This window comes from Capricornis sumatraensis, chromosome 8 (assembly GCF_032405125.1).
Source record: "Capricornis sumatraensis isolate serow.1 chromosome 8, serow.2, whole genome shotgun sequence".
NCBI lineage: Eukaryota > Metazoa > Chordata > Mammalia > Artiodactyla > Bovidae > Capricornis > Capricornis sumatraensis.
Window position 1 is genome coordinate 81,559,173 of NC_091076.1, and position 26,435 is coordinate 81,585,607.

General features: G+C 56.8%; 2 protein-coding genes across 10 annotated transcripts in view; one reads left to right on the top strand and one right to left on the bottom strand.

The window, feature by feature from the left end:
* The window catches only part of ARHGAP44 (Rho GTPase activating protein 44), a 116,642-nt gene extending 106,837 nt beyond the window's left edge, over positions 1 to 9,805 (top strand). For 3 of the 6 annotated variants that reach the window (XM_068978878.1, XM_068978880.1, XM_068978884.1), the window contains 4 exons: positions 1,569 to 1,790; positions 3,135 to 3,292; positions 4,252 to 4,632; positions 8,391 to 9,805. In XM_068978878.1, coding sequence (XP_068834979.1) covers positions 1,569 to 1,790; positions 3,135 to 3,292; positions 4,252 to 4,632; positions 8,391 to 8,530 — 901 coding nt within the window. In that variant the 3' untranslated portion in view covers positions 8,531 to 9,805. Of the gene's footprint in view, positions 1 to 888; positions 907 to 1,568; positions 1,791 to 3,134; positions 3,293 to 4,251; positions 4,633 to 6,432; positions 6,483 to 8,390 lie in introns of all 6 variants that reach the window. The other 3 variants (XM_068978879.1, XM_068978881.1, XM_068978882.1) reach the window with 3 other exon arrangements.
* Positions 9,034 to 26,044, bottom strand: ELAC2 (elaC ribonuclease Z 2). Of its 4 annotated transcripts, XR_011145206.1 has the most exons (25): positions 25,812 to 26,044; positions 25,310 to 25,360; positions 25,119 to 25,189; positions 24,007 to 24,071; positions 22,652 to 22,709; positions 21,821 to 21,889; positions 21,414 to 21,518; positions 20,178 to 20,236; positions 17,768 to 17,826; positions 17,612 to 17,684; positions 17,027 to 17,139; positions 16,795 to 16,890; positions 16,041 to 16,179; positions 15,774 to 15,859; positions 14,772 to 14,884; positions 13,539 to 13,635; positions 12,864 to 13,002; positions 12,554 to 12,592; positions 12,335 to 12,444; positions 11,956 to 12,055; positions 11,752 to 11,872; positions 11,585 to 11,663; positions 10,995 to 11,163; positions 10,026 to 10,692; positions 9,034 to 9,049 (listed from the first exon to the last, which is right to left on the bottom strand). XR_011145206.1 is itself a non-coding variant. In XM_068978876.1 (24 exons), exons 1-24 carry the CDS (start codon positions 26,042 to 26,044, stop codon positions 10,474 to 10,476), a joined length of 2,439 nt encoding a protein of 812 aa, XP_068834977.1. In that variant the 3' UTR covers positions 9,735 to 10,473. The 4 variants fall into 4 exon arrangements, 3 of the variants coding, with proteins under 3 accessions (XP_068834977.1, XP_068834976.1, XP_068834978.1); XM_068978876.1 differs by lacking the exon at positions 9,034 to 9,049 and having other exon boundaries at positions 9,735 to 10,692; positions 10,995 to 11,139; XM_068978875.1 differs by lacking the exon at positions 9,034 to 9,049 and having other exon boundaries at positions 9,735 to 10,692.
* Between the last annotated feature and the right edge of the window lie 391 nt (positions 26,045 to 26,435).

A 26,435-nucleotide genomic window follows, 5' to 3' on the forward strand; every position in this document is an offset into this window, starting at 1 on the left:
TATTGACCAGAGAGGTATTAATACCACAAGCGTTAGCTTCTGCAAAAATGCCCTGGTCCATAATGTGTTAACAGTGACACTACACAGGGGCGGCGTGGTGGTGGCCGGGGTGGGGGTCTCCCCTCCGCTCTCCCCTCCGCTCTCCCCAGGAAAGTGTGTCAGAAGCTGTCCCTTTCTGTGTGCACGGCTGTAGTACCATTGTCCTCTGTGCCCCTCACGGAGGCTCCCTCCCCACACATTTTTGTAAAGGACCACATCCCACCTGCTACAACCAGTCCCCAACCTTGAAGCTTTGGTTTGAATCTTGCTGCACCTCTGCAAGGTGGGCAGACTCACGGTGTGGCAGCTCAGTGCTCCTGGCCAGTGTGGGTGACAGTAAGTAGGGGCAACCCTCTGCTTATCCCCAGTGGAGATGGGGACTGGCTGGTGTTCTCCCTGCATGAACATCTGTGTCTCCCTTAATACTGGCAGTAGTATTAGCTCTTGCCATAGTCAGAGAAGGCTTTGACTATGTATCATGGAACCAGTCATCTCCTAGACCAGAGGAAAGGAGATTGACCACCTTCTAAATCATATAACTTAGGAAAGAGCGGATGGCTGCTTCTGTGGATTTTTTTTCCCTTCCTTGTGACATGCCCCCAACCCCCACCACAAGCTCCAGTGTCAACTCTTCAGCTTCTGTCTTTATTCACCTGTGAGCTTGGTAGGATGCTCTTCACCTGTGCAGACAGAAAAGTCACTTTAACTGGAGAGACGGACTAAACAAACAATTTCAAGGCTCAGTGGAAGCCCCAGGCTTAGCCCCTGGCCCTGACAGAGAGCCGCTGTGTGTCCAGAGGCAGGCGCAGTGTTTGCCACACTAATGTCTGTGTGTTTCTGTCCCTGCAGCCTTAGGAAAATCCAAAGGTACAGTATCCTCGGGTAGCCATGAGGCCACGTGCAGTCCATGGGAGTAGCGAGCGGTGCCTTAGCGAGCTCTGCAGGGGTGAATGTGCGTGTCTGGTTGCTTTGGCCGATGTACTCAGAGCTGTGTCCCCCGTTCTTGAAGTGGAATTGGGGGTGGGGACTGACCAGAGCATGATCAGCCCCGCCCTGCTCTGTAGACCTTGCAGAGGTTGTAAGCCAGCCAGCGTCCTGGAGCTGGCCCCAGAGTCCTCAGTTGGTCCTGTGCTCCTGGACCCCCAGGTGACAAAAAGAAGGATGGATGTTCAGGTGTCCCTGCTGGTCGGTGCTCTCTTCTAGTCTGATGCTGCCCGCCCCCCTCCCCCTCCCCGCCTCGCCTCCACCCTCCACTTGGGAGGAGTGGGTGACCCCCCCAGCGAAGCCGCTCTCTGCTCTGAGGGAAGCTTGGGTTCCGGGGAGCTTGTCGGGCACGCCGCGGTCCTAAGGCTAGTGGTGCCCTGGCCGCCCCAGCCTGGAGCTGCCGGACGCTCCGCGGAGCACGGCCGCCGCCTTGCTTCCTTGGTCCAACAGATGCTCGGGGCTGCGCTGCTGGCCGCTTCATGGGGGCAGGAGCCCGGCGCCGTGGGCGCGCTGCTAAGCCTGGGTGTCTCTGTGTCCCCGGCCAGCATGGGCGTGAGGGTCATGGACACGTCGTGGGTGGCTCGAAGAGGCTCCTCGGCCGGCCGGAAGGCATCCTGCGCCCCGCCTGCCATGCAGCCCCCCGCCCCACCCGCCGAGCTCGCCCCGCCCCTGCCGTCGCCCCTCCCGGAGCAGTCCCCGGAGGGCCCCGTGGCGCCCGCGCTCTCTCCATCCGGCCTCGGCTTCCAGCCTGCGGCTGAACGAACCAGGTAAGTCCGGGGCGCTGCCCTCCACCCGACCCCCGGGTAGGCTAGCTTGCAGTGCACGTGGATGAGGGGTTTCGGGTTTGCTGCACACGCTCAGAGCCTCTTGCAGTTGGTCATGTCCCCCGTCCCCTTTCTAAGCATCCTGGTTTGGCTTCTGCTTCATGCTGGCAGCAGGTAGGGATTCACAGCCCCTGTGTAATCAGAGGGAGCCCAGGCTTTTTAGGAATAGCATCCCAGGTGCACGTGTAAGGTGGCAGCTTGCCAAAGCAGGCGAGGAAGCTGAGATCCCAGCTCCTCTGTCACCTCCTGTACTGTTACAGCTTGTTACCTGTTTGGAAATTTAGAATTTCAGTGGTTCTCCTCTCCACTCCTCTTCCTTTAGATGCATAGGGGCCATTTTTACTGCTAAAATGGGTGCAAGTCAGGTAAAGAATAGAGGTGACAAGATCATGTGTTTCATTCTCGTGGAGGAAGAAAAGAGTTGGGGAGCCTGCTCGTTCCAGTGCTGGTTCCATGAGCTTTTATGGAGAAAGGCCCTTGTCCCTCCAAAAATGGAAAGTGTGATCTGAGCTGGCACAGGGTCACTGGTCCCCAGGGGTGCAGGGGAGGAGGCCCCCCCACAACCCCCCTTGAGAGGGGCATAGTCAGAGGGGATTCTACAAGCGGGGTTGCACAGACCCCTTGGCTGTTTGTCTCTGTTCTAAACAATTCAGAAAATTAGGAAAGCCACTTCACCAGGCCCACTGTGCATTCTGTTAGGAATTAGAAACATTTTGGTGACTTTGTGTGTGTGTGCACAGGCACACAGATACCAATCCCTAAGTGAAGGGGTTGCAGGTTTTTTTTTTTTTTCTTTAATGTATAGAAAGTATTTTCCTTGTGAGATGGGAAATGACAGAGTTGGCAGGGGCTGGAGATGACCCTGGATGGGGTGGTTGCTGATGGCTCCACCAGAGAGGACAAGGGGTTGCCAACTCTGGCCATGGAATCATGGGCTTTGGTTCTGTTTCAGGATGCAGGAGTGGGGAGAGAGGTCAGCAGGAAGCAGGGGCTGCTGGCTGGAGGAGGAAACTGACAAAGAGGAGACTTGCTGGGATGGTCTGCTGGGGAGAGGGCCGAGGCCAGGAAAGGGATCTGGCCATAAGGGGGCCACCTGGAGATGGGAGTGGAGCTCAGGCCTTCAGAGCCCCCAGGAGGGGCCGGTCACTTCCACAGGCATCTTTGAAGGCTTTAGGAAGGTCTGAGAGGACCACACCTGCCCAGAGAACATATATGCAGTTCATGATTCTGATGCTGAAGCTGCCTGAGTTCAGGGACTAACTGTTTTATAACTCCCTTGTGATACAGTGCTTCTAAAAGCAAAGAACTTTCTCCAGGATCAGGGCAGAAGGGAAGTCCGGGTTCTAGCCAGGGGACACCCAGTGCAGGCTCGCAGCCTGGGGCACAGCCAGGCACAAGTCTGGGCCAGCCACCTGCGGACCAGAGCCCTCACACCCTCCGGAAAGGTACGTCATGGCCACCCTCATCACTAAATAAATGAGAGGGCAGTGTGGGGACTTGTCCGGGGGTCTGGTGGTTAGAACTCTGCTTCCACTGCAGGTGGACAGGTTCAATCCTTGGCCATCGGGGAACTAAGATCCTGAATCAAAAAAAGTAAAAAGAGGGCAGTGCAGAGGAGTCAGGGCAGTGGTACACCTAGAACAATGCAGATCTGTCCACATCTACACCTGGGATTCTTAAAGGGTAAACACTTCCAGGGCAAGTTCATGGGACTGAGGGCAAGGACAGGGAAAAGACAGACCGAGTGATGGAGGCTCTGGGCCTCTGTGGCCGGAGGACTGGGTCAGAGGTCACTGTTATGGCATCCCAGAGCCATTGGAGGTTCAGCCGAAAGAGCTTCCTGCCCTGAGGATGGTCGCTTTGTCCAGGGTCCAGTGTCCAGGCCCATCTCTAGTCATCCCCTCGTGGACAATGCATCCTCAACTCCCACCTTCTCCCAGAGACACCCTGATGCTTGTACCACTGTGAAGCGATGGAAGGACTCTGAACTCAGCCGCTGCCTGGGGGTGGGACGTGTGTGTGTGTGTGTGTGTGTGCGTGTGTGCGTGCCAGTCACAGCAGGAATCGAGAGGAGGAGACATTAGTGAGTGTGTGTGTGTGTGTGTGTGTGTGTGTGCGCGCGCCAGTCACAGCAGGAATCGAGAGGAGGAGACATTAGTGAGTGTGTGTGTGTGTGTGTGCGCCAGTCACAGCAGGAATCGAGAGAAGAGGAGGAGACATTAGTGAACAGGTGGGCAGATGTGAAAACCTGCAGTTCTAGGTGAATTTTAAAAACAGCATCAGCTGCCCTCAGGGTGGCAGGAGCCGGGCGTGGGGCACTGCTGGTGAGGGGAAAGGTGCTCACAGCCATATGGATGGATGGTGAGTGCCACTTAACAGCCCTGCGTGCTGATTTGTCTTTCAGTCTCCAAGAAGCTGGCACCCATTCCACCCAAGGTCCCCTTCGGCCAGCCGGGGCCCCTGCCTGAGCAGCCTGCCGGCCAGCCATCCCCACTCAGCCTGTCCCCCACGCCCCCCAGCACCCCGTCACCCTACGGACTCAGCTATCCCCCGGGCTACTCCCTGGCATCAGGCCAGCTCTCCCCCGCGGCCCCGGCGCCCCCACTGGCCTCCCCCTCTGGCTTCACGGGCGCCCTAAGCAAGTCGCGGCCCACCCCGAAGCCCCGCCAGAGGCCTACCCTGCCGCCGCCCCAGCCGCCCACCGTCAGCCTCGCCGCCTCCAGCCCGCAGTCCTCAGAGCATCCCGTGCTGGACGGCGTGTCCCCTGGGGAGAGCATGTCGACAGGTAACCTTGGCACGCGTGGCATCTGTGTGAGCCTTAGCATGGTGGGACCACTGGGGACTTTGCAGGAGGTGGGCCCTGTTTTCCAGGGATGACTGCTGGAGCCATCTGTGGTCTATGGGGTGGTCTCCTTAGAAGCCCCCCTGAGGCCGTGGACAGCCCCGGACCCAGTTGTCCTGCAGAGAGGGGGCTCCCTAGGGGATTTCTCCCAATTGACACCTGCCAGCCTGGGTTCTGATCCTGCATCTGGGGGCCAAGTGCCCTGCGTCCTGGGAAGAGGCGGCTTCAGGAGGGGCTGGACTGTGATGGCAGAAAGCGGGATCACAGCACAGGTGTGTCTGGGGCTTTGCTTAGCTTAGCACTGGCAGCTCAGGTACCAGTTTTCACCGTGAGAACAGAGGTTGAGAGACAAAGACATATTTTCCTAATAACTAAACAAGTCTTATGGGCTTCCTGATAACTCAGTTGGTAAAGAATCCACCTGTAGTGCAGGAGACCCCAGTTCGATTCCTGGGTCGGGAAGATTCCCCTGGAGAAGGGATAGGCTACCCACTCCAGTATTCTTGGGTTTTCCTGGTGGCTCAGATGGTAAAGAATCTGCCTGCAATGCAGGAGACCTGGGTTCAATCCCTGGATTGGGAAGAGTCCCTGGAAAAGGGAACAGCTACCCATTCCAGTATTCTGGCCTGGAGAATTTCATGAGTCCATGGGGTCACAAAGAGACACGACTGAGCGACTTTCACCTCACTTCAAACAGGCCTTATTAGAAAAAGGTTTTTTCCTAGCAAAATATATTTAGAAAGGGCTCAGTAAAGAACCTTCTTGCCAGTGCAGATGTGAGAGATAATGGGTTTGATCCCTGGGTCAGGAAGATCCCCTGGAGAAGAGCATGGCAACCCACTCCAGTATCCTTGCCTAGAGAATCCCATGGACAGAAGAGCCTGGAGGGCTACAGTCCATGGGGTCACAAAGAGTTGGACACGACTGAAGTGACTGAGCATGCAATTTCAGACAAGGTTCTGTAACTTTAACATCCAAGGTAGAGCTATTTTTCCTCTAGGAAAATGTGTAACCATAACCTACACACACCACACAGATAAATGCATGCAAGCATGCTTGCATGCACTCATACTACAGATACACATAAATCACACACAGATACACCATATATACACTTACTGTATACACACGCCACACACATACATATACAAACACAGCTGCCTCCACGCAGACACGCCACACACACACTGGAGGGAGCGGTCTGGCCCTGGGTCCTGACTTGTGCTTTTATTCATCCCCACGTCCGCCCTCGGGAGTGAGGGTTCCTTTGACCAGATGGGTTCAGTGCTTTGCTGCCTAGAAGAGACCAGTCCAGTGCGCGTCCCTGGGGTGCGGGGAGCAGATGTATATACCATGGGGAGTGGCCGTCTGGCGATCTGGCTTTCTTTGGATGTGATTAATGGTGAAGGTTCAGCTGCTCTGTCCACCCTGAGGCTCTTAAGACATTAAGGAGAGCCCTCCCTGGAGAACCACAGTGAGCACCACCTCCCTCCTGCTGGTAGTTCTGGAAGAGTCCCTGATGGATGGCGGGGGTCCCGGCCACCCCTGGTGCAGAGCTGCTGCCCTTGGGCAGTCATCTGGGGGGCGACAGCCCAGCCCCTCATCCCGCGGGGCAGTGGTCTGAGCGGTGTGGTCGTCGTGGTTTGCTGCGGCCCCCTGACTGTGCTGTTGGGCGTGCTGTGTTCCGTTGTCGTCTCATCGTATCTCTTCCTCTCTCCGACTCCTGTTGCTGTGTTCTCGCAGCTGTGTGACACGGGGGACGCGGTTGTGGACACGTGAGGGGGATTTGCAGGGTAAGCGGTCCCGGCCTTACCTCTCCTGCCCGCAGCCAGGCCGCACCCCGCGCTCTGCATGCACCCCGACCCGCACGGCAGCCTCCCGTGGCCTGGGGGCTCAGCAGCCGCCTCCTGGCTTTTCTCAGGAGGAGAAAGAGGCTGCGCTCAGCTTCTCCCTCACTGTCCCCCTCCAGGGTCGCCCAGCCCCAGCTGCTTCCCAGGTGGGCTTAGAAGGAAGGGGTGACAGCCCCCTCCCTCATCCCAGGTCTGTGTTACTGGATGACCCGCTGGCTGACGACGTGTGCCCAGTGTTGGGGGAGGCACAAGCACGCAGGGTTTAGGGAGGGGCCCCTGGGGAGAGGACCCGCCCGGTCCTCCAGGATGATCAGCAGTTTCTAAAGAACCCCTAGTGTCCGTTCTAGAATTCACCCCGAGCTCACGTTGTCCCAGGTATGCAGCTAGCCAGGGCCTTTCTGTCAATTCAATGAAATACGCTGGGAGCCCTCCTAGCAGTTTCTGCCAGGCCTCCTGCTCCTGTAAAGGGTAGAAGCTCGTAAGGAAAGCAGAGGCAGGAAGCAGGTGTCGGCAGCCAGAATGATGCAGGGGGTCCCCTCTGCCCCCCAGGAAAGCTGCGCATTCTGGACAGGAGTGGCTCTGCGGTGTCTGCCGCCCACACGGGCCCCGACAGGCCTCCTGGGGCCTCTGTCCCAAGGACGGGCCTCTCCTTTCTTGGCCGTCTGCAGGGGCTTCTCTCCCACTGTGTCCCATCTGCCTGAGTTACCTTCCTGCTCAGTGTGGCTTAAGGAGCGGCCAAGGTGGCCGCCGGGCGGCTCTCCTCAGGCTGCGCGTCCTTCACCTGCTTCGCCTGCAGGCACCGTCCCACCTGTGTCACCCCAGTGACTGCCAGGCCCAGGCGGGGTCAGAAGGCGCCCAAGGTCACACTCCGCCTGGGGACAGAGGCGGGGCTTTGAGTCCAAGCTGCAGGGTGTGCCACACCTTACAGGCCAGGCTGGCAGGAGGAGGAGCGCGGCCGAGCTGTGGACCCCCACCCCCGTCCCCGTCTCTGCTGGGTCAGGCAGGGGGCTGTTCTGGGCAGTGGGGGGGTCAGGAGAGAGGAGGACCTTCGTCCCAGAGCTTCCATGTTTGTGTGTCTTTGAAGACGGTGTCTATGCGTCTGTCTGTCTACTTGCTGTAGTCTTCCTTGGATGGAATGTTTGACAAAAACGGGAAGCCCCACCCCCGTCTGCTCCCCCGTGGTGTGGGTCCTCAGTCCCCCACCTGGGGACGGTGAGGCTGAGCGGAGGCCAGAGCTCAGCAGGCCCAGAGGGAGTGACAGGTCCCTTTAGCCCTGCGGCCCCGGGAGTCAGGGCGCTGCCCCCGCCCCAACCCACCGGGCCCCCAGCCCCGAGCTGCCTGGACAGACTGCGTGTGTTGCCTTGGGGACCAGCCCTCTTCCTGGGCTTTTTCCAGGAAGTGACCTTTCAGTACCGAGCAGAGGCGTAACTGGAGGCAAGCGGGACGGGAATGGGGGTGGCGATGCCCACAGGGAGGAGCTTGCCTCCCTTACTCCCGGGGTCCTCAGGGAGACCCTCGTCCCACCTCTGCCAGCCCCTTAGGCATACATGTGTGGTCTTGAGTTGGGCCACTGTGTCAGGACCCCCTGTCCATCAGCCCTGACATCCCCAATCTGGTGTCACCTGGCTCAGCCAGGGGGAGTCCCTTGTATGCAGAGTCTGGTTCCAGGCGGTAAGGGATCCAGTGGGCCTGAACCACAGGTAGGAATGTAGATGTCCAGGCCCATGGGTGGAGCGGGCCCCTCGAGACCAGCTTCAAGGGACCCCCGCACCAGCTGGCCCTTCCGTGACACCCTAGGCCCCCAGGCTCTCAGCCTGCCCCCCCCCCCGCCCCGCCCCTGCCGCCTTGCAGATGTGGTCCACTTCGACGTGCCCTCCATCCACGTGGAGCTGGGGTCAGCGCTGCGCCTCGGGCCCCTGGAGCACGTGCGGCGACACTCGGTGGCTGAGAAGAGAGACTCGGAGGAGGAGTCGGAGAGCACGGCCCTGTGAGCAGCACCGCGCACGCGCATGCACACGGCCCTGCGAGCAGCACTGCGCACGCGCGTGCATACGGCCCATGCCGTCGCAGCAGCGGCCGCCAGGTGGGACCCCTGCGGATGGCCACGTGGCAGGTTTCTGTGGTGCAGATTTTTTTCGTCCCCTCCGGATGGTGACTCTGGCCTTTTGTTTGATCTTTGCCTTTTGACTTTGTGCCTATTTTGATCCACTTTCGGCCTCCACGCCAGGTGACTGCCCTCCCCACCCGAGGGCTGGTGTCGGAAACATCCTCAGCAGGGTGGGTGTGCACGGCTCGGTGGTGGTCAGCCGGGGCTGCCTGTCACCTGTGCTGACAGCCGTGAGTCCTGCGAGGTCCGCCTGATGGTGCAGAGCGGGGAGGGGATGGGACGGGGCGAGGGGCCGGGGGCCTCGCTCTCAGGAGCCTGGAAGCCTGGGGCCCTGGCCGGCCTTCCTCTTCACAGCAAGGAGCTGGCCGGGCGGACCTTCTTCCGTGGGCTTTGATGTAAATGGCTGAAGACGAAATTCAACAGTTTACTCCACGCTGTGGAATGACACTCCCATTACTGTCTGAAGGTTTTCTGAGTTTTAAAAACGATGTTGAGTGTGTCTGGGGGACCCAAGCGTAACTCCCCAGGCAATCCCCAGAACTTGAGATGTGTCTCAGTAATTGCAGCCCTCCAGGGTCCCCAGCTAAGAAAGGGGGTCATTTTCTGGGGGTCAGAAGTGAATAGCAATAATCCTGTCACCCAAAGCCCAGAGGGGAAGGGGGCATTGCCCGTGGAGGCCCCAGGCCCGCACCCCCAGCTGAGCGGTGTGCAGAGCTTGGCTCACCCTTCCACAGAGCCCCCAGCCGGCCCCGGGGAGGAGATCCTGGGGGTTCTGGTCACACCTGGGACGGAGGGAGAGCGAAGTGGATTCCGGTCATGCATGCAGAGTCCAACCTTACAGTTTTATCCTTTTAAAATAGAATACCTAAACTGGATATAATATTTGTATATATAAAATCTATATTTGTTTAATTTGAGCCATTCAATCTAAACCCATGTACAGGTGTACAATGAGAGATTTAAATGCTTCGTTATTTTTCCCAACAAAGTGTAAAGTAATCCTCCTCCAATAGTGGGACTTGCTGATTTCTGATGTTCCCGGCTTTGCTTGCATCCTGGCAGGGCAGCTCAGTACCCAATTTGTAATGGAGCCCGGGGGATGACAATTACCTTTCAATACGTGTACAAATAGTTGTCAAAAGTAACGTTATTAAAATAGATTTATTATCCCTGAGCGTGGCCTATCTTCCTGTCTTAACAACAAGCTTGCGGGGACACAGGAGGCGAGGCCAGGGACTCCAAGGTCACGGTGAGTCCAGTCCTTGCTCTCTGTCTCAGCACCTGTGTTTCTTTAAAGCTCCTCTCCCTCCTCCCCGGTGGTAAGAACACGCGAATACTAGAGGCGTCTGTGAAGAGCCACCCCCTTTTCAGACACTGACCTCAGTGCTGTCCAGCCCTAGGGGAGGCCCGGCCGCCAGCCCCACGTGGTGTCGCTTCACACTCCGGTGAGTCTGTTTATGCGGCAGGAACGGCAGCCCATCTCTGCGTTCCTGGAACCACTGCACGCCCACCCATCGCGGTCCACAGCTGACAGTCCACCCGACTTGACTTTGGCTAAGACACCAGGCTGCAGGGGGTGCTGGCTCCCCGGGGATGGACTCCGAAGGCCGTTGCCAGGATCAAGCTGTTTCCAGGCACCCGCAGTGCAGACCTGTACCCCAAGACCCTGCTTGGCCGCAGCACGGGGACACAGCACTCGGTGCAGACGCCACCTTCACAATGTCCCGTCCTTGGAGATGCTGTACCTGAGGCTGCATCCCCAGCCCAGCGCTCGTGCGGGAGACTGCTGGAAGCCGTGGCCTCCCTCCACACTCCCCGGCCCCATGTCTACTGGGCCCTGGCCTTCTTGCTCTGCGGGCTCGGGGGCCGCTCCGTGGGGGCACGTTTCTGCGGTGGCTCCACATCCTCCCCGGCGAGCAGGGCTGCCCGCACCTGCCGCAGCTCCCGGCGCTCCCGGCGCCCCTCCATCTCCTCCAGGTCCCCGGCAAACAGGGCCTTCAGCGGCGCCGTCAGCCTGGGCACCGTCGGGAGGTCCCCCAGGCTGACCTACGAGGCAAGACGAGGCCGTCATGGCTCACAGGCACCGGCCACCCTCGCAGGCAGACTCGGCTGGAAGACTGGCCCGGCTGTAGGGAGAGGAAGCCAGGCTCCAGAGGCCCAGCTTTACTGCTCAGAGAATGCCTTCCCTGGGCGGAGAGTGGCTCACGTGTCATAGCTGGGCCTCCACGGGGCTTTTGGGGGCCTGTGCCCCAAGGCTCTGTGCCGGCTGTGGTGGGCAGCAGGCCGAGCCCAGCCATCCACACAGATGGAGGCGCCTCTCCCCGCCCCCGCCCAAGGGGTCCCCTCACCTTCATGTGGTCAAAGGCGATGCCCACTTTCTCGTTGAAGTCAGGGCTGAAGAGCGGGATCTTCGCATAGCGCTGGCTGAAGTGGGTCAGCATAATGAAGGCCGCGCTCATCCGCATGCCCACACCAATGGCCTGGGAGGTGGTGCTGCACACACGGGTCAACGGGAGGCTGGAGGAGCAGGCCGTGCAGACCCCGGCCCAGACAGGCACCTGGGGGCCACCGGCTTCCTGCCGCTGACGCAAAGCCACCCCAGGGCCCATCCTGCCACCTCCCCCAGCAACCCAGGCTCTGCGTTGTGCGACTGCCCACCAGTGAGGGCCTCGGGGACAGAGGCCTCCCGCTTGGGGTGACACACTCCTCCCTTAGATGGCCCCATGACCCTGCCCCAGCCATGCTTCCCTGGCTTCAGCATATTTCCAGTTCTTTCCTGAGCCACACCTCCTCCAGAGCCTTGCCTTAGAGGTGCCACAGCAACAAAAGTGGAGGCTGGGGAGACAGTCGCTCGGGGTCAGAAGCCCCTACGGCCCTTGGTGGGAAGCAGGCCAGCCCAGCATCACCTGGGGAGCCAGAGGGACCGGGTGCTCTGTACCTGTGTGTCTTCTCCACGGCTTCCTCTTCCAGACCGTCTTCCAAGGTGGCCTCGTGGATCAGGAGGGTGGCATCCTTCCCTGAAGCAGCAGCACAGGTGGCGAGAATAAGCCCTCTGCCTGGGGGCCACAGGGGTCTGGGGGCCGCACAGAACATGCCCCTACTCACCCATCTGGACCAGAGCTTCGCAGGGCATGGTGTCCCCCGAGTAGACCACCTTCCAGCCGGACATGTGGACCAGCGCACAGCCGAAGGCATGCTTGCAGTGCCGGACCAGGCAGGTCTGGAACTGGAGGAGGGGTGGTGGGCTCACGGCCAGCCACACGCTTCTGTGGTCCCCACCTGCCCGCCCGCGCCCAGGCCTCCCCCTACCTCCTCCAGGCCACAGGTTTCCAGCAGTAAATTTATCAACCTCTCCACCTCAGGGCTGGAGACCTCAGCTCCCTTCTGAAGGCATTTGGCAGGAATAACACTGTGAGAAGATAAAACATTTAAGAAAAAGAGCATTTAATTTGATGTTTAAGCCGCTGACTAGAGAGCCCCACTATTACAAAGGAACAATTCAGTGCTGTCACTGAGAAAGCAGGGTGCTAGGCCTGGAAACCGTTTCATGGAGAAGTGCTGGCAGAGATCTAGACTTGTGGATGGAAGTGGAGGAGGCCAGGAGAAACTGAAAGTAAAGGGCCTTTATGAGTGGGAACCACCCGAGGGTTTCTGCCCTCCCCGGCTCTGCTGCCCAGCCCGAGCCCACCTGACATGGTGCAGCAGCGGCTGGCACTGGTTATGGTACTGCTGGAGCCAGGTCCGGAGCTGGGTGGGGGCGACCACGAGCAGAGGGTGGCAGGGTCTGCCCAGCGATGCCTGCAGCGGAGAGAGAGCAGATGTTTCAGTGGAAACGGTGTGGAGTGGGAGGAGGCGTGTGTGTGTCATCCCAGGAAACACAAGGAGCAGTACAGTCCAGTGGACTCACCAGAGCACGCTCTCTCTGTAGCAGGATGTTCAACAAGCCCTGGGAGGAGGGGACACAATCAGCCTCGCGCAGACCCGACCTCCCTCCCGAGGCGGGACCCTGGGACCCCAGCTTGCAGTCCTTGGTCGCCGTCAGCCACCCCTCTCCGATGCCCACCACCCGGCTGCTGCCCGCCTCTGGCTAAAGGTGGCTCCAAGCAGCTGCCTGGCCAGAGGAGACCCTGAGGCCTCAAGACACAAAGGCCATCGAGTTTTTCCTAAGATACCGCGCCGGGTGGGAGGCACGGGGCCCGAGGAGGGAGCCCACTCACCGTGTGGTGGTCGGCATGCAGGTGGGACACAAACACGGCGGCCAGGGAGCCCAGGACCCGGTCCACACCGTCCCCGTAGTGGCGGCACAGCTGCCCGAAGGTGCCCTCCCCGCAGTCCAGCAGCAGGCACGTGTCGGGGCTGTGGGGGACCGAGGGGGGATCACTCAGGGAGGACGGCGATACCTCAGCCCCACCCGGGGGGCTGCCCTCAAGGTGAACGCAGCCTCACATCTGTCCTCCTTGTACCAGAGGACATCCTGACGCCCCGGGACATACACGAGCGTCCCCAGAGTCGCACAGATGCTGGGCACCCAAGAGAGGGTCTGTGTGGGAAGCGGAGCCTGGGGGCAGGTGCACCACGATGCTGGTGGGGGCCGTTAGTGACTAGTTCACAGTGGGAGCTGAAAGCCCGGTGAGACTGCTTCTCAGCCAGGTGACCAGGTGATGGCTCACAGCACATCACCTGCTTCATCCAGAGACGCACTGGGTGTCCAACTGCATGGATCCCTCATGTCCAAGTCAGCTACCTGGACCACGTATCACCTTACTGTCCCACCTCTCCCCGGGCGCTCCAGCCAAGACTGGCCTCCAGGGATTAAAGGCTGCACCTTCTGAGTCACCTGGGAGTGGGGCAGGGTCCCCCTGCCAGCAACGCCTCCCTTCAAGGGTTCATACCTGATGTTGACAAGCGTGGAGCTCACGTTACGGATCTTCATTGGGATCGCGGACCCTGTTCCCAGGAAGACCACTTCTGGGTACTGGCTGCTCGTCTCTATGGAAAAACACGTTGTGAGCCAGCCCTGAGGTTAAGTCCAGATCCCCAGGAGGGGGTGATGTTCAGATCAGAAGGGGCGGAAAGCAGAGCAATTCCACAGGCCCAAGTCTCTTGGTGATGAAAGCCGTTCAGTCCATAGAACTCTCCAGGCCAGAATACAGGAGTGGGTAGCCTTTCCCTTCTCCAGGGGAGAATAATTGAACCCAACCCAATAATTGAACCCAGGCCCAGGTCTCCCGCATTGCAGGTGGATTCTTTACCAGCTGAGCCACAAGGGAAGCCCAAGAAAACTGGAGTGAGTAGCCTATCCCTTCTCCACCGGGTCTTCCCGACCCAGGAATCAAACCAGGGTCTCCAGCATTGCAGGCAGATTCTTTATCAACTGAGCTTTCAGGGAAGCCCCCAAGTCTCCTACTAGATGATATAACAGGGGGCCCCTTTCCGTGCTGAGAATCAGCTCAGACCTCTGGGCTGAGCCCACCTGGCACAGGTCCCACCCTGCTGGGAGGGGCTCAGGGGGGGTCTGTTCTCTGGGAGGAAGAGGCACAGCCTCCTCGATCCTGAAGCCTGGGGCCTCGCAAGGCCTCGCCCAGCCAGACAGGCCCCGTGTGCACGCCCACGAGCAAGATACAAACGGAGCTTTAACGTGTGAACCTGAAGCCTACCCTGGCAAGCGCAGCCAGGGAGGCCCAATCCTGAGACTCCAGCCTGGTGCTGACGGGCTTGGACCTGACCCCACCTTCTGGTCCAGCCTCCTTTCTCCACTTCAGGTGTGAGCTGAGAACACCACCACTGGGAAAACCAACTACTGCAGAGAGGCCTCTGAGTTCCCCAAACTGTCTTCCCACTGGGGCAGGGGAAGCCCGACACGGTGAGTGATGGGGCCAGAGTGGGACCCAAACACGGCGGTTCTGCCCAGAACCTCACCCGCGGTCCCAGACCCTCATGCTCGGCTTGCGTGGGGCTCATCCCCTAACCTCCGACCTGCCTGGTCTGGGTGGGGGCAGGCACTGGTAGTAAGCAGACCAGAAGGCCCTAGGGTTAGACAGCGTCAGGCTGACCCTGCAGTCGGTGCTGCACGAATGCTCTCCGGAGGGCAAGCCCGGGAGGCGCTGGTCCCTGGTCTGCCTCACCCTCTGGGCCGTCCTGGGCCGTCTTCCTGTACTCCTGCACGCTCTCCTGGAAGTTGGGGAGCTCCAGGGCCTCGGCGATGAACTCCTCGGGGTCGCACGTCAGGACGGCATCCCTGCAAGAAGGTGGTGGAAAAGAGGACAGAAGGGTGCCGTGGCCGTGAGAGAGACCTGACGTCAGCATTGACCCTGGGGACTGCCTGCAAGTGCTTCCACCTCTCAGTCACGGCGTGGCAGACCCTCCCGAGCCCAGTGGGTCTCACACGTCCAGTCCTCAGAACCTCGCAGCTCACAGCGGGCCGGGCTGGCTCTGGCAGCAGTGATACGTGGGCAGGGGCCTCCCTGACCTCTACTCACTAGACCCCAGTCGTGCCAGGCATCCCCCTGGGGGAGGGGGAGGAGGGCTCTTAAAGGGCCCCAACTATTCAACACAACAGTGGCCAGGGTCCAGCCACCTTTCCAAACGTGGTCCACTTGGACCACACTGGTGTGCGCAGGACACTTCAAATTTTTAAACACTGAAGACAGAGGGCAGTAAGCACCTCTCACGTGACTGGCTGCAGGGTAAGCTGGGTTCACCAGGGGCTTCAGGCAGGGCCGGCCTCTGAGCCAGTACCCCCCCCCACCCCCGCTTAAGACTCTTCCAAGGAAACCCTGTTTCACCCAAAGATTTTTATGGAAGGCACTCGTTTCGTTAACGCAGCACGAGGACTGCAGTGCCTCCAGTGAGCAAGCACCCCCCGCCTGGAAACCTGGCGACGACCTTGTTCTGAAGACTCTATCATGACCTGGGAAAAGCCCTACAGTGCATTAGGCCCTAAACCCACAGTACAAACACACATCTCAACACTCCCCCACACACCGGGTCAGAAATCACAGACTGGTAACAGGCAGTCTTTCAGGGCGACCGGATGGCGAGCGACTGACTTTCCTGCTCAGAGGCAGAGGCCACGTGGCTGCAGACCTGAGACACTGACCTCCTCCCGACCCCGAGACCACACTGACCTTTGCCACTCCCGCCGGGGCCGGAGCTGGTATTTAAGGAGACACTGGCCTCGGACCGTGGGCACACCCTGGGCAGCACTGCCTTCCTGCAAGAGACGGAGCTGTGACCCATGTGGGCGGGGTACAACAGGGACAAAGGAGAGCCACTACTCGAGGGTGGGGGCCGGCGAGTGGAGGTGGGGGGCTACCCGAGGGCGGGGCCGGCGAGTGGAGGTGGGGGGCTACCCGAGGGTGAGGTCCGGTGACTGGAGGTCAGGGGGCTGCTACCTGAGGGCGGGGGCTGGCGAGCGGGGGGAAGATGCCGGGGTGGATGAGCCCGAGCTGGGTCTGGATCTTGTGGCTGCGCAGGTTGTGGACCGACTCACAGTTCTCATTCAGAACCAGGTGTTCAGTGTTGGGCCCGAACCTAAGACGGTGGACACACGGTCGTCATGGTGTCTTTCTGGGGGCACTCCAGCCCACAGGGTGGTCATGTACTTGGACCACTCAAGAGGGCGAGTGACCTGTCCAGAGGTGGCCAGACACAGCCCAGCTCCTCCTCAGAGCCCAGTTCAAGGCCTTTGGGAAACCAGGAATAGTTCCAGGGCTGGGGACTCGGGAACACGAGGGAGCACGGGGATGAGGGGAGGAAAGGAAGATGGTGATGGACGCCAACACTCAGACCCCAAGGGGCAGAGGACCAGGGGCGCCGGCAAGAGAGGAGTCACCACGTGCCCCAGTCCAACCCCAGCCAAGTCCCTCCACCCAGCCCTCAGGCGGGCGGTGGGGAAGAGCAGGAAGGTGCCCGACGTGGATAAAGCTTCTAAAGCAAGGCTGCTACTCTATCCTCCACGTGTTAGGAAACACACGTGATCATCAACACAGGCAGGGTTTGTTCCGAGGTGAGGGTGTGGACGGTGCAGGCAGGAAGCCAGCCCCAGGCAAGCAGACGTGTGCTCGCAGCGCCCCCTCGCGGGGACTGTCTTCACAGCACGGAGGCCCCCAACCTCCAGGAAGGGCAGGAACCCGGGGCCCCTCCTACCTCTCCATCCACTGCTGGTATCTGCTGTCCAGGAGCACGTGCTCCGGGGCCATGTGGACCACCAGGGCCACGGGGGCGTCGGCCTTCTCTTGGTAACTGGGAGGAAGCAAGCGGAGGCTCTGCTGGGTCCAGTGAGGCACAGAGTGCAGACCTCGGACTGGGCAGTGGGAGCCCGGCCTGGCTCTCCCAAGCAATGTCGGTTCTCACCTCCCGCCAGGAGGGCCCGCCTCACCTCCTGAAGGTGGTATTCTCACACAGCGGCTGGATGAACCCTTCGTCTGGACATTCTACCACGATGAAGGTGATCCCAGGGTCCGGAGGGGTGCAGATCTCTTCAGGCAGAATCTGTGAAGTCCCCGGGGTCACTGTGTGCTCCCAGGGCAGGCCCTCGAGTTCCCAGTGACAGCACAGCCCCCTCGGGGAGCGCCCACACCTCCACCCTCTCTCCACTGACACTAGCCGGGGCCGGCTGGCCAGCGCATTTCACACTCCGCTCTCGGTGCAGTCTCGTCCTTACATCCTCCCACCTTGGTGAGGATGTCACTCCTTGGGGTCACGCCTGAAGTCCACCCTGAGGGGGTCTTCCCTGAACCCAGGGACAGGGACAGCCCCTGTCCTATCAGGAAGACCCCCAAATCCTAAAGGGAAACCCCCAGAAATGCCACCACTTGGCCAGCACTGATGTGCAGGGCAAGCCTAGACAAGCTCAGCTCAGTGATGAAACCCAAGCTGCTCACTCCCCTGCAAGTGGGGCCCAAACCAGACAGCGACTGTCTAGCGTCTGGGCCCAGCTTGTGGCTGCCAGGACTGCACCCACCTCTCTCCCTTCGTAGGTGACACTCTTCCCGTCCTTGACGGCAGCAATGATGGGGGCGATGGCAGCTGTTCCGCTGAAATGACAGGCGAGGCCTCGGTGAGGGTGGGGCCCCGGGGGTGCCCTGTGAAGCCCGCCCCCAGACGCCCCGCCACTCACACTGGGAGACCCAGCTCCTTCGCTTTGAGCACCAAGAAGTTTCCCTTCTTCACGTGGAGCTGTGAGGAAGAGGACAGCATGTGAGGCCAGGGTCTGACGGAGAAGCATGGTTTCCACCATCAGTTTTGCAGTCGGTTTAGCACTGAAAACTGAATGCTTTAAAACTGGTCTGCTTACTTCCCCAACCTTGTTAACTCCTTGTCCATCTAATAACATGCCGTCTATTCCCATCCCAAGTAAGAAGCGTCCTCCAAGCACCTGGAGGAGAGACGCTCATTTTGTTATCCTGCGCTGGTCAAGAGATAGCCAACGGAGCGTCACCAGAACAGAGTCCAACAGAAACAGTCACAGCTCCACCGTGTGGCACGCACTCCAGGGACAGGGAAACTGGGGGTGGTTTTTCTTGCTGACTTTTCACACACGTGGCAAAACTGTGCTGCTGCTTTCATACCAGAGAGAAGTCACAATAAAAAATTCCCAGTATTCTCTTATTACGTTAGAACGGAAAAAAATTCTATCGCAAAACCTCATGATCATCATTCTGTACTTAAAGACTTGCACAACTTGAGGGGGCCCTACTCAACAACTAGAAGGGCCTCTGCTCACAACTAGAGGAGCCCCCGCTTGCAACCTGCTCACAACTAGAGAAAGCCCATGCCAGCAGTGAAGAACCAGCACCGCCAGAAATAAACAAACAAACATAGTAATGATTACAAAAGAAAATCTCTTACCAAAGCGGGTATAGAGAGAACATATCTCCAGATAATAAAAGCTACTAATTGAGCCCAGAAGTAAATCCACCACCTACAGTCAACTGAACTTCAACAAAGGTGGCAAGAATATATTAACACAATGGGGGGAAAGACTTTCTTCGGCAAGTGGTGCTGGGAAAGTTGGACAGATCCATTTAAGTCAGTGAAGCTAGAACACTCCCTCACACCATACACAGAAATAAACTCAAAGTGGCTTAAAGACTGAAATATAAGACATGACACCATAAAACTTCTACAAGAGAACACAGGCAAAACGTTCTGACATAAATCATACCAATGTGTTCTTAGGTCAGTCTCCCAAAGTAATAGAAGTAAAAATAAGCAAATGGGACCTAATCAAACTCACAGCTTTAGCAAAGCAAAGGAAACCATAAACAAAATGAAAAGCCAACCTACACAGTGGTAGAAATATTTGCAAATGATGCAACTAAAAGGGTTTAATTTCCAAAACATACCAATAGCTCATAAACTCAACAACAACCAAAAAAGCAACCTAATGGGAACAATGGACAGAAGACCGAAATAGACATTTCTCCAAACAAGATATATATGGATAGCCAACAGCTATCCATATATATGCATATATATGCACATGAAAAGATGCTCAACATTGCTAATCATTAGGGAAATGCAAATCAAAACTCCAATGAAGTGCCACCTCACACCAATCAGAATGGTCATCATTTAAAAGTCTACAAAACAATAAATGCTGGAGGGGATGTGGAGAGAAGGGAACCCTCCTACACTGTTGGTGAAAATGTAAGTTGGTGCAGCCACTGTGAAAAACAGTATTAAGGTTCCTCAGAAAAGTAAAAACAGAATCACCATACAATCCAGCAATCCCACTCCTGGCTATGTATCAGGAGAAAACCATAATTTAAAACCATAATTTAAAAAGATATATGCACCCTAATATGCACTGCAATACTGGTTACAACAGCCAGGACATAGAAGCAACCCAAACATCCGTTGATGGAGGAATGGATAAAAAAGATGTGGTATATAGATATATATATGTGTATACATGACAGAATCTTACTCAACCATAAAAAAATTAAATGCCATTTGCGACAACATAGATGGACCTACAGATCATCATATTAAGTGAAGTCAGAAAAAGACAAATTCCATATGCTATCACTTATACGTCCAATCTAAAACAGGATGCAAATGAACCTATCTGAAAGAAGGACTGGTCACCAAGCGGGAAGTCCGGGGTCGGGGAGGGGAGGGAGGAGTGGGAGCTTGGGATTAGCAAATGCAAACTATCACATATAGAATGGATATAAGGTCCTACCGTATAGCACAAGAAAACATCCTGTGATAAACCATAATGGAGAAAAGTATTTTTAAAAAGAGTATACATACACACGTGTATAACAATCACTTTGCTGTACAGCAGTAGTTAACACTGTAAATCAACCCAATTTCCATTGACTTCAGAAACTTAACCTTTCGCTATTTCTGAAGTTCAAGAGCGAGGCTCACAGCCAACTAGGAAACATGTCTCCGAAGACTGACTCTGGTTGGAAGACAATCTGGACACGTACACGAGCACGGGCGGTTTACTGGGAACCAGGTGTTTTCTCTGATCACAGAGAAAGCTGCTACCCTCAGGTCACCAGACACGCGCTCACCTTACAGACGAAAGCGACCACCAAGGAGGTGTCCCTGCCACGTGCTTTCCGGCCGACACCTGAGAAGAGACAGTCTGACCGTGACCGGGCGAATGGCAAGGCTTCCAGGCATCACAGGTCAGTGACCAAATGACACTTAACCTGGCGTCACACAAATTTAAAAGGAAGGAACTTTGGATACACACACACACTTGTTTTTCCCTCAAGCAGAACTTTCTCTTTTTTTCTAACTCATGTTGAGATTTGAGAAAACAAAAATGCAAAAACTCAAACCAGAAAAGAGCAAGTGAAGGGTTTTTAAATGTTTTATGTTTTACCTAGAAGTGGAGATGAGAGAGAAAAATAAGCTGTAACGTGCTTTATCAATAACTCTGTGAGAAATAACGTAAAAGTTGAAAGGCCTGCAAAAATGTCAGTCCTCACTCATGCCATCCAAGGAGGACAGTTCACAGGGCTGGGGCCCCTCGGTCCTCAGAGCAGAGGCGGGAACTAATCAAGCTTGCCCATCCCTGGACCACAGTGTCCTCAAGCAGCCCAATTCCTCTGGTAGGTCTCATCCTGGAATTTTGATCCCGTTTCCCAGGGGGCTGTCATTCGGAAGAGGAGGCACAAAGCCACTCTCTGACTGCTTTGTCAGCTTGGCTGTTAGGTCCTGCATTCACAAAAATTAACTGGCATTACTGCTGCCTCAATGAGACACAAACAGTTCATCGAGCCTCCTCCATCTGCTGACACCAACAACGTCAGAGCAGCATTCCTGTGTGTGTGGTTTTGCAAACTCGACAGGTGCACACGCAAATACTTATTTGCTACATGTGAAATGGGAATTCAAAAAAATCCAAAGACTCGGCAACGAATTGTAAAGATTTAATTAAATGATCTGTACTGTATAATGAAATAAACAACATAATTTTGTACCAGAAAATGGGAAACACAAAAGCCTCTGTATGAATCATTTGCCAGGCCCTGTTTTCCTCTGTGTAAACTGGACCCGAAGCTTGGGCCCCTACCCCCTGGCTACAAACTGGCCCTTAAGGCTCTGCGTGGCTACCTTTACGACAGCCTTCTCAGCTGCCTGGAGGTGTCCTAACGGGACAAGGAAAAAGCATCTGTTCTAAACAGAGAACTTCCTTAGGACAAAAACTTGAATGGAGAGCAGACGGAAGCAAGGACTAAAACAGACCCCACGTCCACCCCAGCCCCCTCGACAGCGCACTGCTGACCGAGCGCCATTACCGTCCGAGTGCTGCTCCCCGTCAGCTGGTTCTGCATGTGGAGGCGGCTGTGGACTCAGCCGCTCTGGACTCTGTGCAGGCGGCTGCTGACCACTCGTCTGCTCGCCTGGTCGGTAGGGGAAATTAGCAGATGACACAGCCCTCGGGCGAGCTCACAGCCAGGTGCCCACTACACTGGCCTGTCCTCCACTGGCCACCAGCAGTTTCTCCCATCCCCCCGCCTTCCTCACCTAGGACCCACCTCCTCCTGCCCCAAGAAAATGTGGCTTTCTAAACGTTTGCCTGTGCAGCTCAGCTTGCAGGGTCTTAGTTCCCTGACCAGGGATCAAACCTGGGCCCCGGCGGTGAAAGTGCGGAGCCCTAACCAATGGACCGCCAGGGGTCCCCACCATGTGGCTTGGTACTCACAGTGGATGGGGATCTGGAACACCGTCATGGTCTCGTCCTTGTATTCTGGCGCTGAGTGGGGCCGCACGGCTGTGGGGAAAAGACCACGGGATAGTGACCGGGGCAGCAAACATGGGCATGGGAATCACCTTCCCAGAGCAATGGAAGTGCTTTGGCATTTTGCAGAAATCTGCATTAAACCGAGAATTTCTAAGAAATGAAAATATTTAGGGAAGCAGCAAAAATACATCTTCAGCCATTAACGTTTAGCACAGCCACGTGAAAAGACATACGAGGATCACTGGTGATGAACCGCCAAAAGAAAATGAAGCCGATGGTTAAGTGTAAGAGACACAGGTTGACACTCAGCACTGTCAGGCCAGGGAACCTATGCTCTCAACTCTGAGAGCCAAAACACGTTCTGAAATAAAACACCAGCGTTCTTCTACAGAAGAACCAACCGGAGATGCCCCTGACCCGGCCGGTACCTCGGTCAGGCCTCTTCCCATCAACCGGCCATGTGCTCCCAGAAAAACTGCTCCCAGGCCCTCTCTCTGTGAGGGATCCAAGGCCACTCAATGGTGACACCCACCTACAGGGCCAGGGAGGAGCCTCAGGGCCCCAAGGAGACCCCATCCCGCACACACCCCATACCTGGCAGCTTTTGACTCACTCCTGCCTTCCCGCCGTTGTTTAAGGGGATGAGGTCAGGGTAGAGAAAGTGCAATCAGCAACAGGTTCAAAATTCATCTCACATGGATGAAGCACTTGATTTTTAAGGTTTACTTTGGTCAGCTTTTATGGATTCTGATTTGAGAGAAGGGGGCATATGAGTAGTTATCAAGGACTTACCCAGATCTATTCCTTTCAGTGGACCAGAAAATATTTTGATAGCTTCCAGATACTTCTCCTAAGAAAGAAAAACAAGGAGGACGAAACACATGTCCAAGCGCCAATACATGAGAGGCGCTGGAGGCAGCAACGTACAACACACTTCAGAGAGCACCTTCAACTTTCTTACTGAGTGTCCACCACAGGTCAGATGCCTGGGGGTCAGCACTGAGAAGATGGGGTACCTGCGCTCACGGAACTCAGAAACCAGGGGAAGAGACAGAAATCATACAAATGACAACGAGCAGCTGTGGGGCTGAGCGTCCTGCACGTCTGAAACAACCCAGGAGACTGGGGTCCAACCAGTCTGCAGGGTTACTGGCAGGGGGGGCGGTGGGCAGGCATCCCAAGCAAAAGCCCTGGAGCTGAGCCCGGACGTTTGGGAGGACACAGGAGGGAGAAAATGATCTTGGCCTGAGACAGGTGGGGGCTTTGTGAAGAGCTCAGAGCTGGCCCCGCAGCCTCACTGTGTGGCCAGGCATAGATGCAGGGCAGCTGAGGGCCGGCGCCAGTGGGACCTGGGGGCCACGTGATGGTATCTGGACTATGTTTACAGAGACCTGTGAAGGGCTTTAGGACGAGGTGACCCGCCTTCCGTTCCACTTGAGAGGGACCTCTGTGGCCGCGGTGCTGAGCAGTCACGGGGGTGGAGGAGGGGACATGGGAAGTGATGGCAGGCCATGGTGGGACAGAGCGAATGAGGAGGACATAGAGGGACAGCTGCATTGTTCTGCAGACGGATGTCACAGGCATTGTTCTGCAGACGGATGTCACAGGCAGGGCTGGGGTCTGGCTGCCTTTTCCCTTAGGACCTGGGAAGTGAAGTGAACCCTTACACCAATAATGTGTTTATACCCTCTCGACAGTGCTGTAAGCTGGCTTGGAAGGTACAACAGAGACGTATGAAATTTAATAAATAAGAATAAAAGTTGTTCATGTTGAGGTTTGACAGAAAACAACAAAATTCTGTAAAGCAATTATCCTTCAATTAAAAAATAAATTTTAAACAAAAAAGAATAAAAGCTGACATCTATCCTGTGACCCTATAGTGTGAAACAAAGTAACCAAGTGCTCTGCGTTACCTGTTTAATTCGTAACCCCTGTGACCCTTTCACAGATACAGACACTGAGGCTCCAGGAGGGAATGTGACCTGAGCCCAGTCAGAGAATCAATAAAGCTTGGACTCAGGTTATCTTTAGCTTGAAACGCAAAGTGTTTCCACTGCTATGAGATTTCTCTGGAGGGCAGAGGGCCGATGTGCAAAACTGGAAATTCCTGTGGAAGTTAAAATGGAAGGCTCAACTTTGAGACTCACCAGTTGTGGAGGTCCAGAAAGCACACACTTTGGAACTCCGGTTTCCTTTAAAGTGAGGATCATTCCTTTAAAAAAAAAAAAAAAAAGAACGAATAAACTCAGATCTCTCACAGCCCTGACTCGCAGTCACCGCCAGGAGGCGCACTCCTTACTTAACTGGCTGCGTTTTCTACTTGTTCTCATTCCAGAGTTACCAGGGAACACATGCAGGGCAGACTTGGTGCTGGCTAGAGGTTCAAGGGACACTTACTCAGGACTTGATACTAGAATGAGGCACCTCGGGGGCAAAAATCCACCAAGTCAAAGGATGGCACCAATTCTGCACCCTGGGCGCCTCATCTGAGTCTCAGTCCTGGGGGATGAGACGAGTCCAGCCTCTACTCCTTCCTACCTGCTCCACAATGTTACAAAATGTGGCAGCAAAACAATCTCGATCTTTCTAATTGATGGGCAGAAACAAGGGGCTAATCGGGATACCGGGCTTTCCTGGTGGCTCAGTGGTAAAGAATCCGCCTGCCAATGCTGGAGACTTGGGTTTGATCTCTGTGTGGGGATGATCCCTTGGTGAAGGAAATGGCAATCCACTCCAGTATTCTTGCCTGGAAAACTCCACAGACAGAGGAGCCTGGCAGGCTATAATAGCCTATGGGGTCACAAAAGAGTCGGACACTTCTTAGCCACTAAACAACAAATCTGGATACTGGGTCTCTGTGTAGCTGATGGTCCCAGTGGCAGACATAATGAGTTGGCCAAAAAGTCTGTTATGCAAAGACCCAAACCATCTTCTTGGCCACCTAGTATTTACTGTGATCCCCATTTACTGTGACCACACACTCCAGTCGGTCTCGCACCTCCAGTCCAGCAACTCAATAAATGAGGTGGGTGGTTAACACCTAAAGGCAGCCTCCACATTAACACCTACTCTTCTGAGCCACACTTTTTGATGCTTCCTGCTGTAGCTCATGGGGCAGGCATAAAAAGAATTCCAGCTTCCCTGGACTTCAGGCGATGGGCAAAAAAAAAAAGGGGGGGAGTGGGAGGGGGGCGGAGAAGGCAGCTTAAAATCCCAGAGACCTCCCTCCAGCCTCTGACCTGGACAAGAATGGACTCACCGCACAACCCGCCAACATTAGACCAGTGCATTCGGGTCAGGAATATGTTGTCCAAACGGGACACCTTCAGCCTAAGAAAGAGAAAGCGCTGGAGCAGGACACAACACACTGGCCGGGGACCCTCTCTTCTGCTGACCCCCGTGTCAAAGCCGCACAGTCATCCCCGCCCCGCAGGAAGAGGGCTGACTCACTTGTGCTCCTGCATGAGTCGCTGGACGCCTTCCCCGCAGTTGAAGAGATACCTAGAAGACGAATATCATACCAGAGAGTCAGAGTCTGTAAAGCTTCTGCCACCGATCGGACGCTTTGCTGTACACCATAGAGGGGAAAGAAAAAAAACCCCTGAAAACCCATGTGGTGCTACCGGCCGAGTGTCTGCTGTTAGGACGCTAGGTTTTGAACCCTCCTCGGCAGACGCGAGGGGGCTGGGGTGGGCCGGTGCTGGGGTCCTCTTCCATCACCTCCTCCGCACACCTGCCCACTTCACACACGGACTAAGAGGCCCCCGCCATGGGGCGCACGCGAGAGGGCTCTGCCTAAGCGGTCAGGGGCGCCTCCCGAAGCCGCACGGACCGGGAAGTACGGGGTGCGGGCTCTCGCATCCACACTGACAACCGGGTGACCAAGCCTAGGGAGGCGGGGCTCGGCCAGGGGACACCCACCCCCCACCGGGCCCCAGCGCGGCGCACGGACCGGTTGAATTCCGAGAAGACGTAGAGGGCGGCGCCCGCATCCCGGCCACCGGCTGCCACCACCTGCAGGTACACGGTGTTCGGGCCCCCGGGCCCCCATGACGGGCCGCGCTTCTCCCGCGTGCGCAGGTGCCGCAGCGGGTCCTTGGGCGGCCGCGGACGGCGCGCCGGCCCCTGCGACATGGTGCGCGCGGCCGCGCACCGCAGCCCCAGCAGCGAGCGGAGCGCCCACATGCACAGCCTCCTCTTCCCGAACCCGAGCGCAGCCGCCGGCCTCGGTCCGCATGCCCCGCGAGCACCGCCCCTCCACCCGCGTGGCGCCCCAGCCAATCAGCGCGCCGCCAGCCGAGCTGCCCGCCTACGCGAGGCCGCACGTCCAATAGGGAGGGATCTCTTCGCACTGCCCTTGTCAATTGGCGATGGTCATAGAGAGGAAGAATGCTAGAGCGCCCTGAACTGCCTCGTCCCTGGTTTCTTTCTGGCTTCCCCTGGCTGTTCTTTCCGGAAATCTTCCCTCGTCTGCGCGGGGCTTCCGGGGACTCGGGGCGGGACTTCCTGGGGCACAGGACCGGAAAAGGAGATGTGGGTGGAGGAGCGAGTTCTTAGAGTGGGCTTAGGCTCAGCC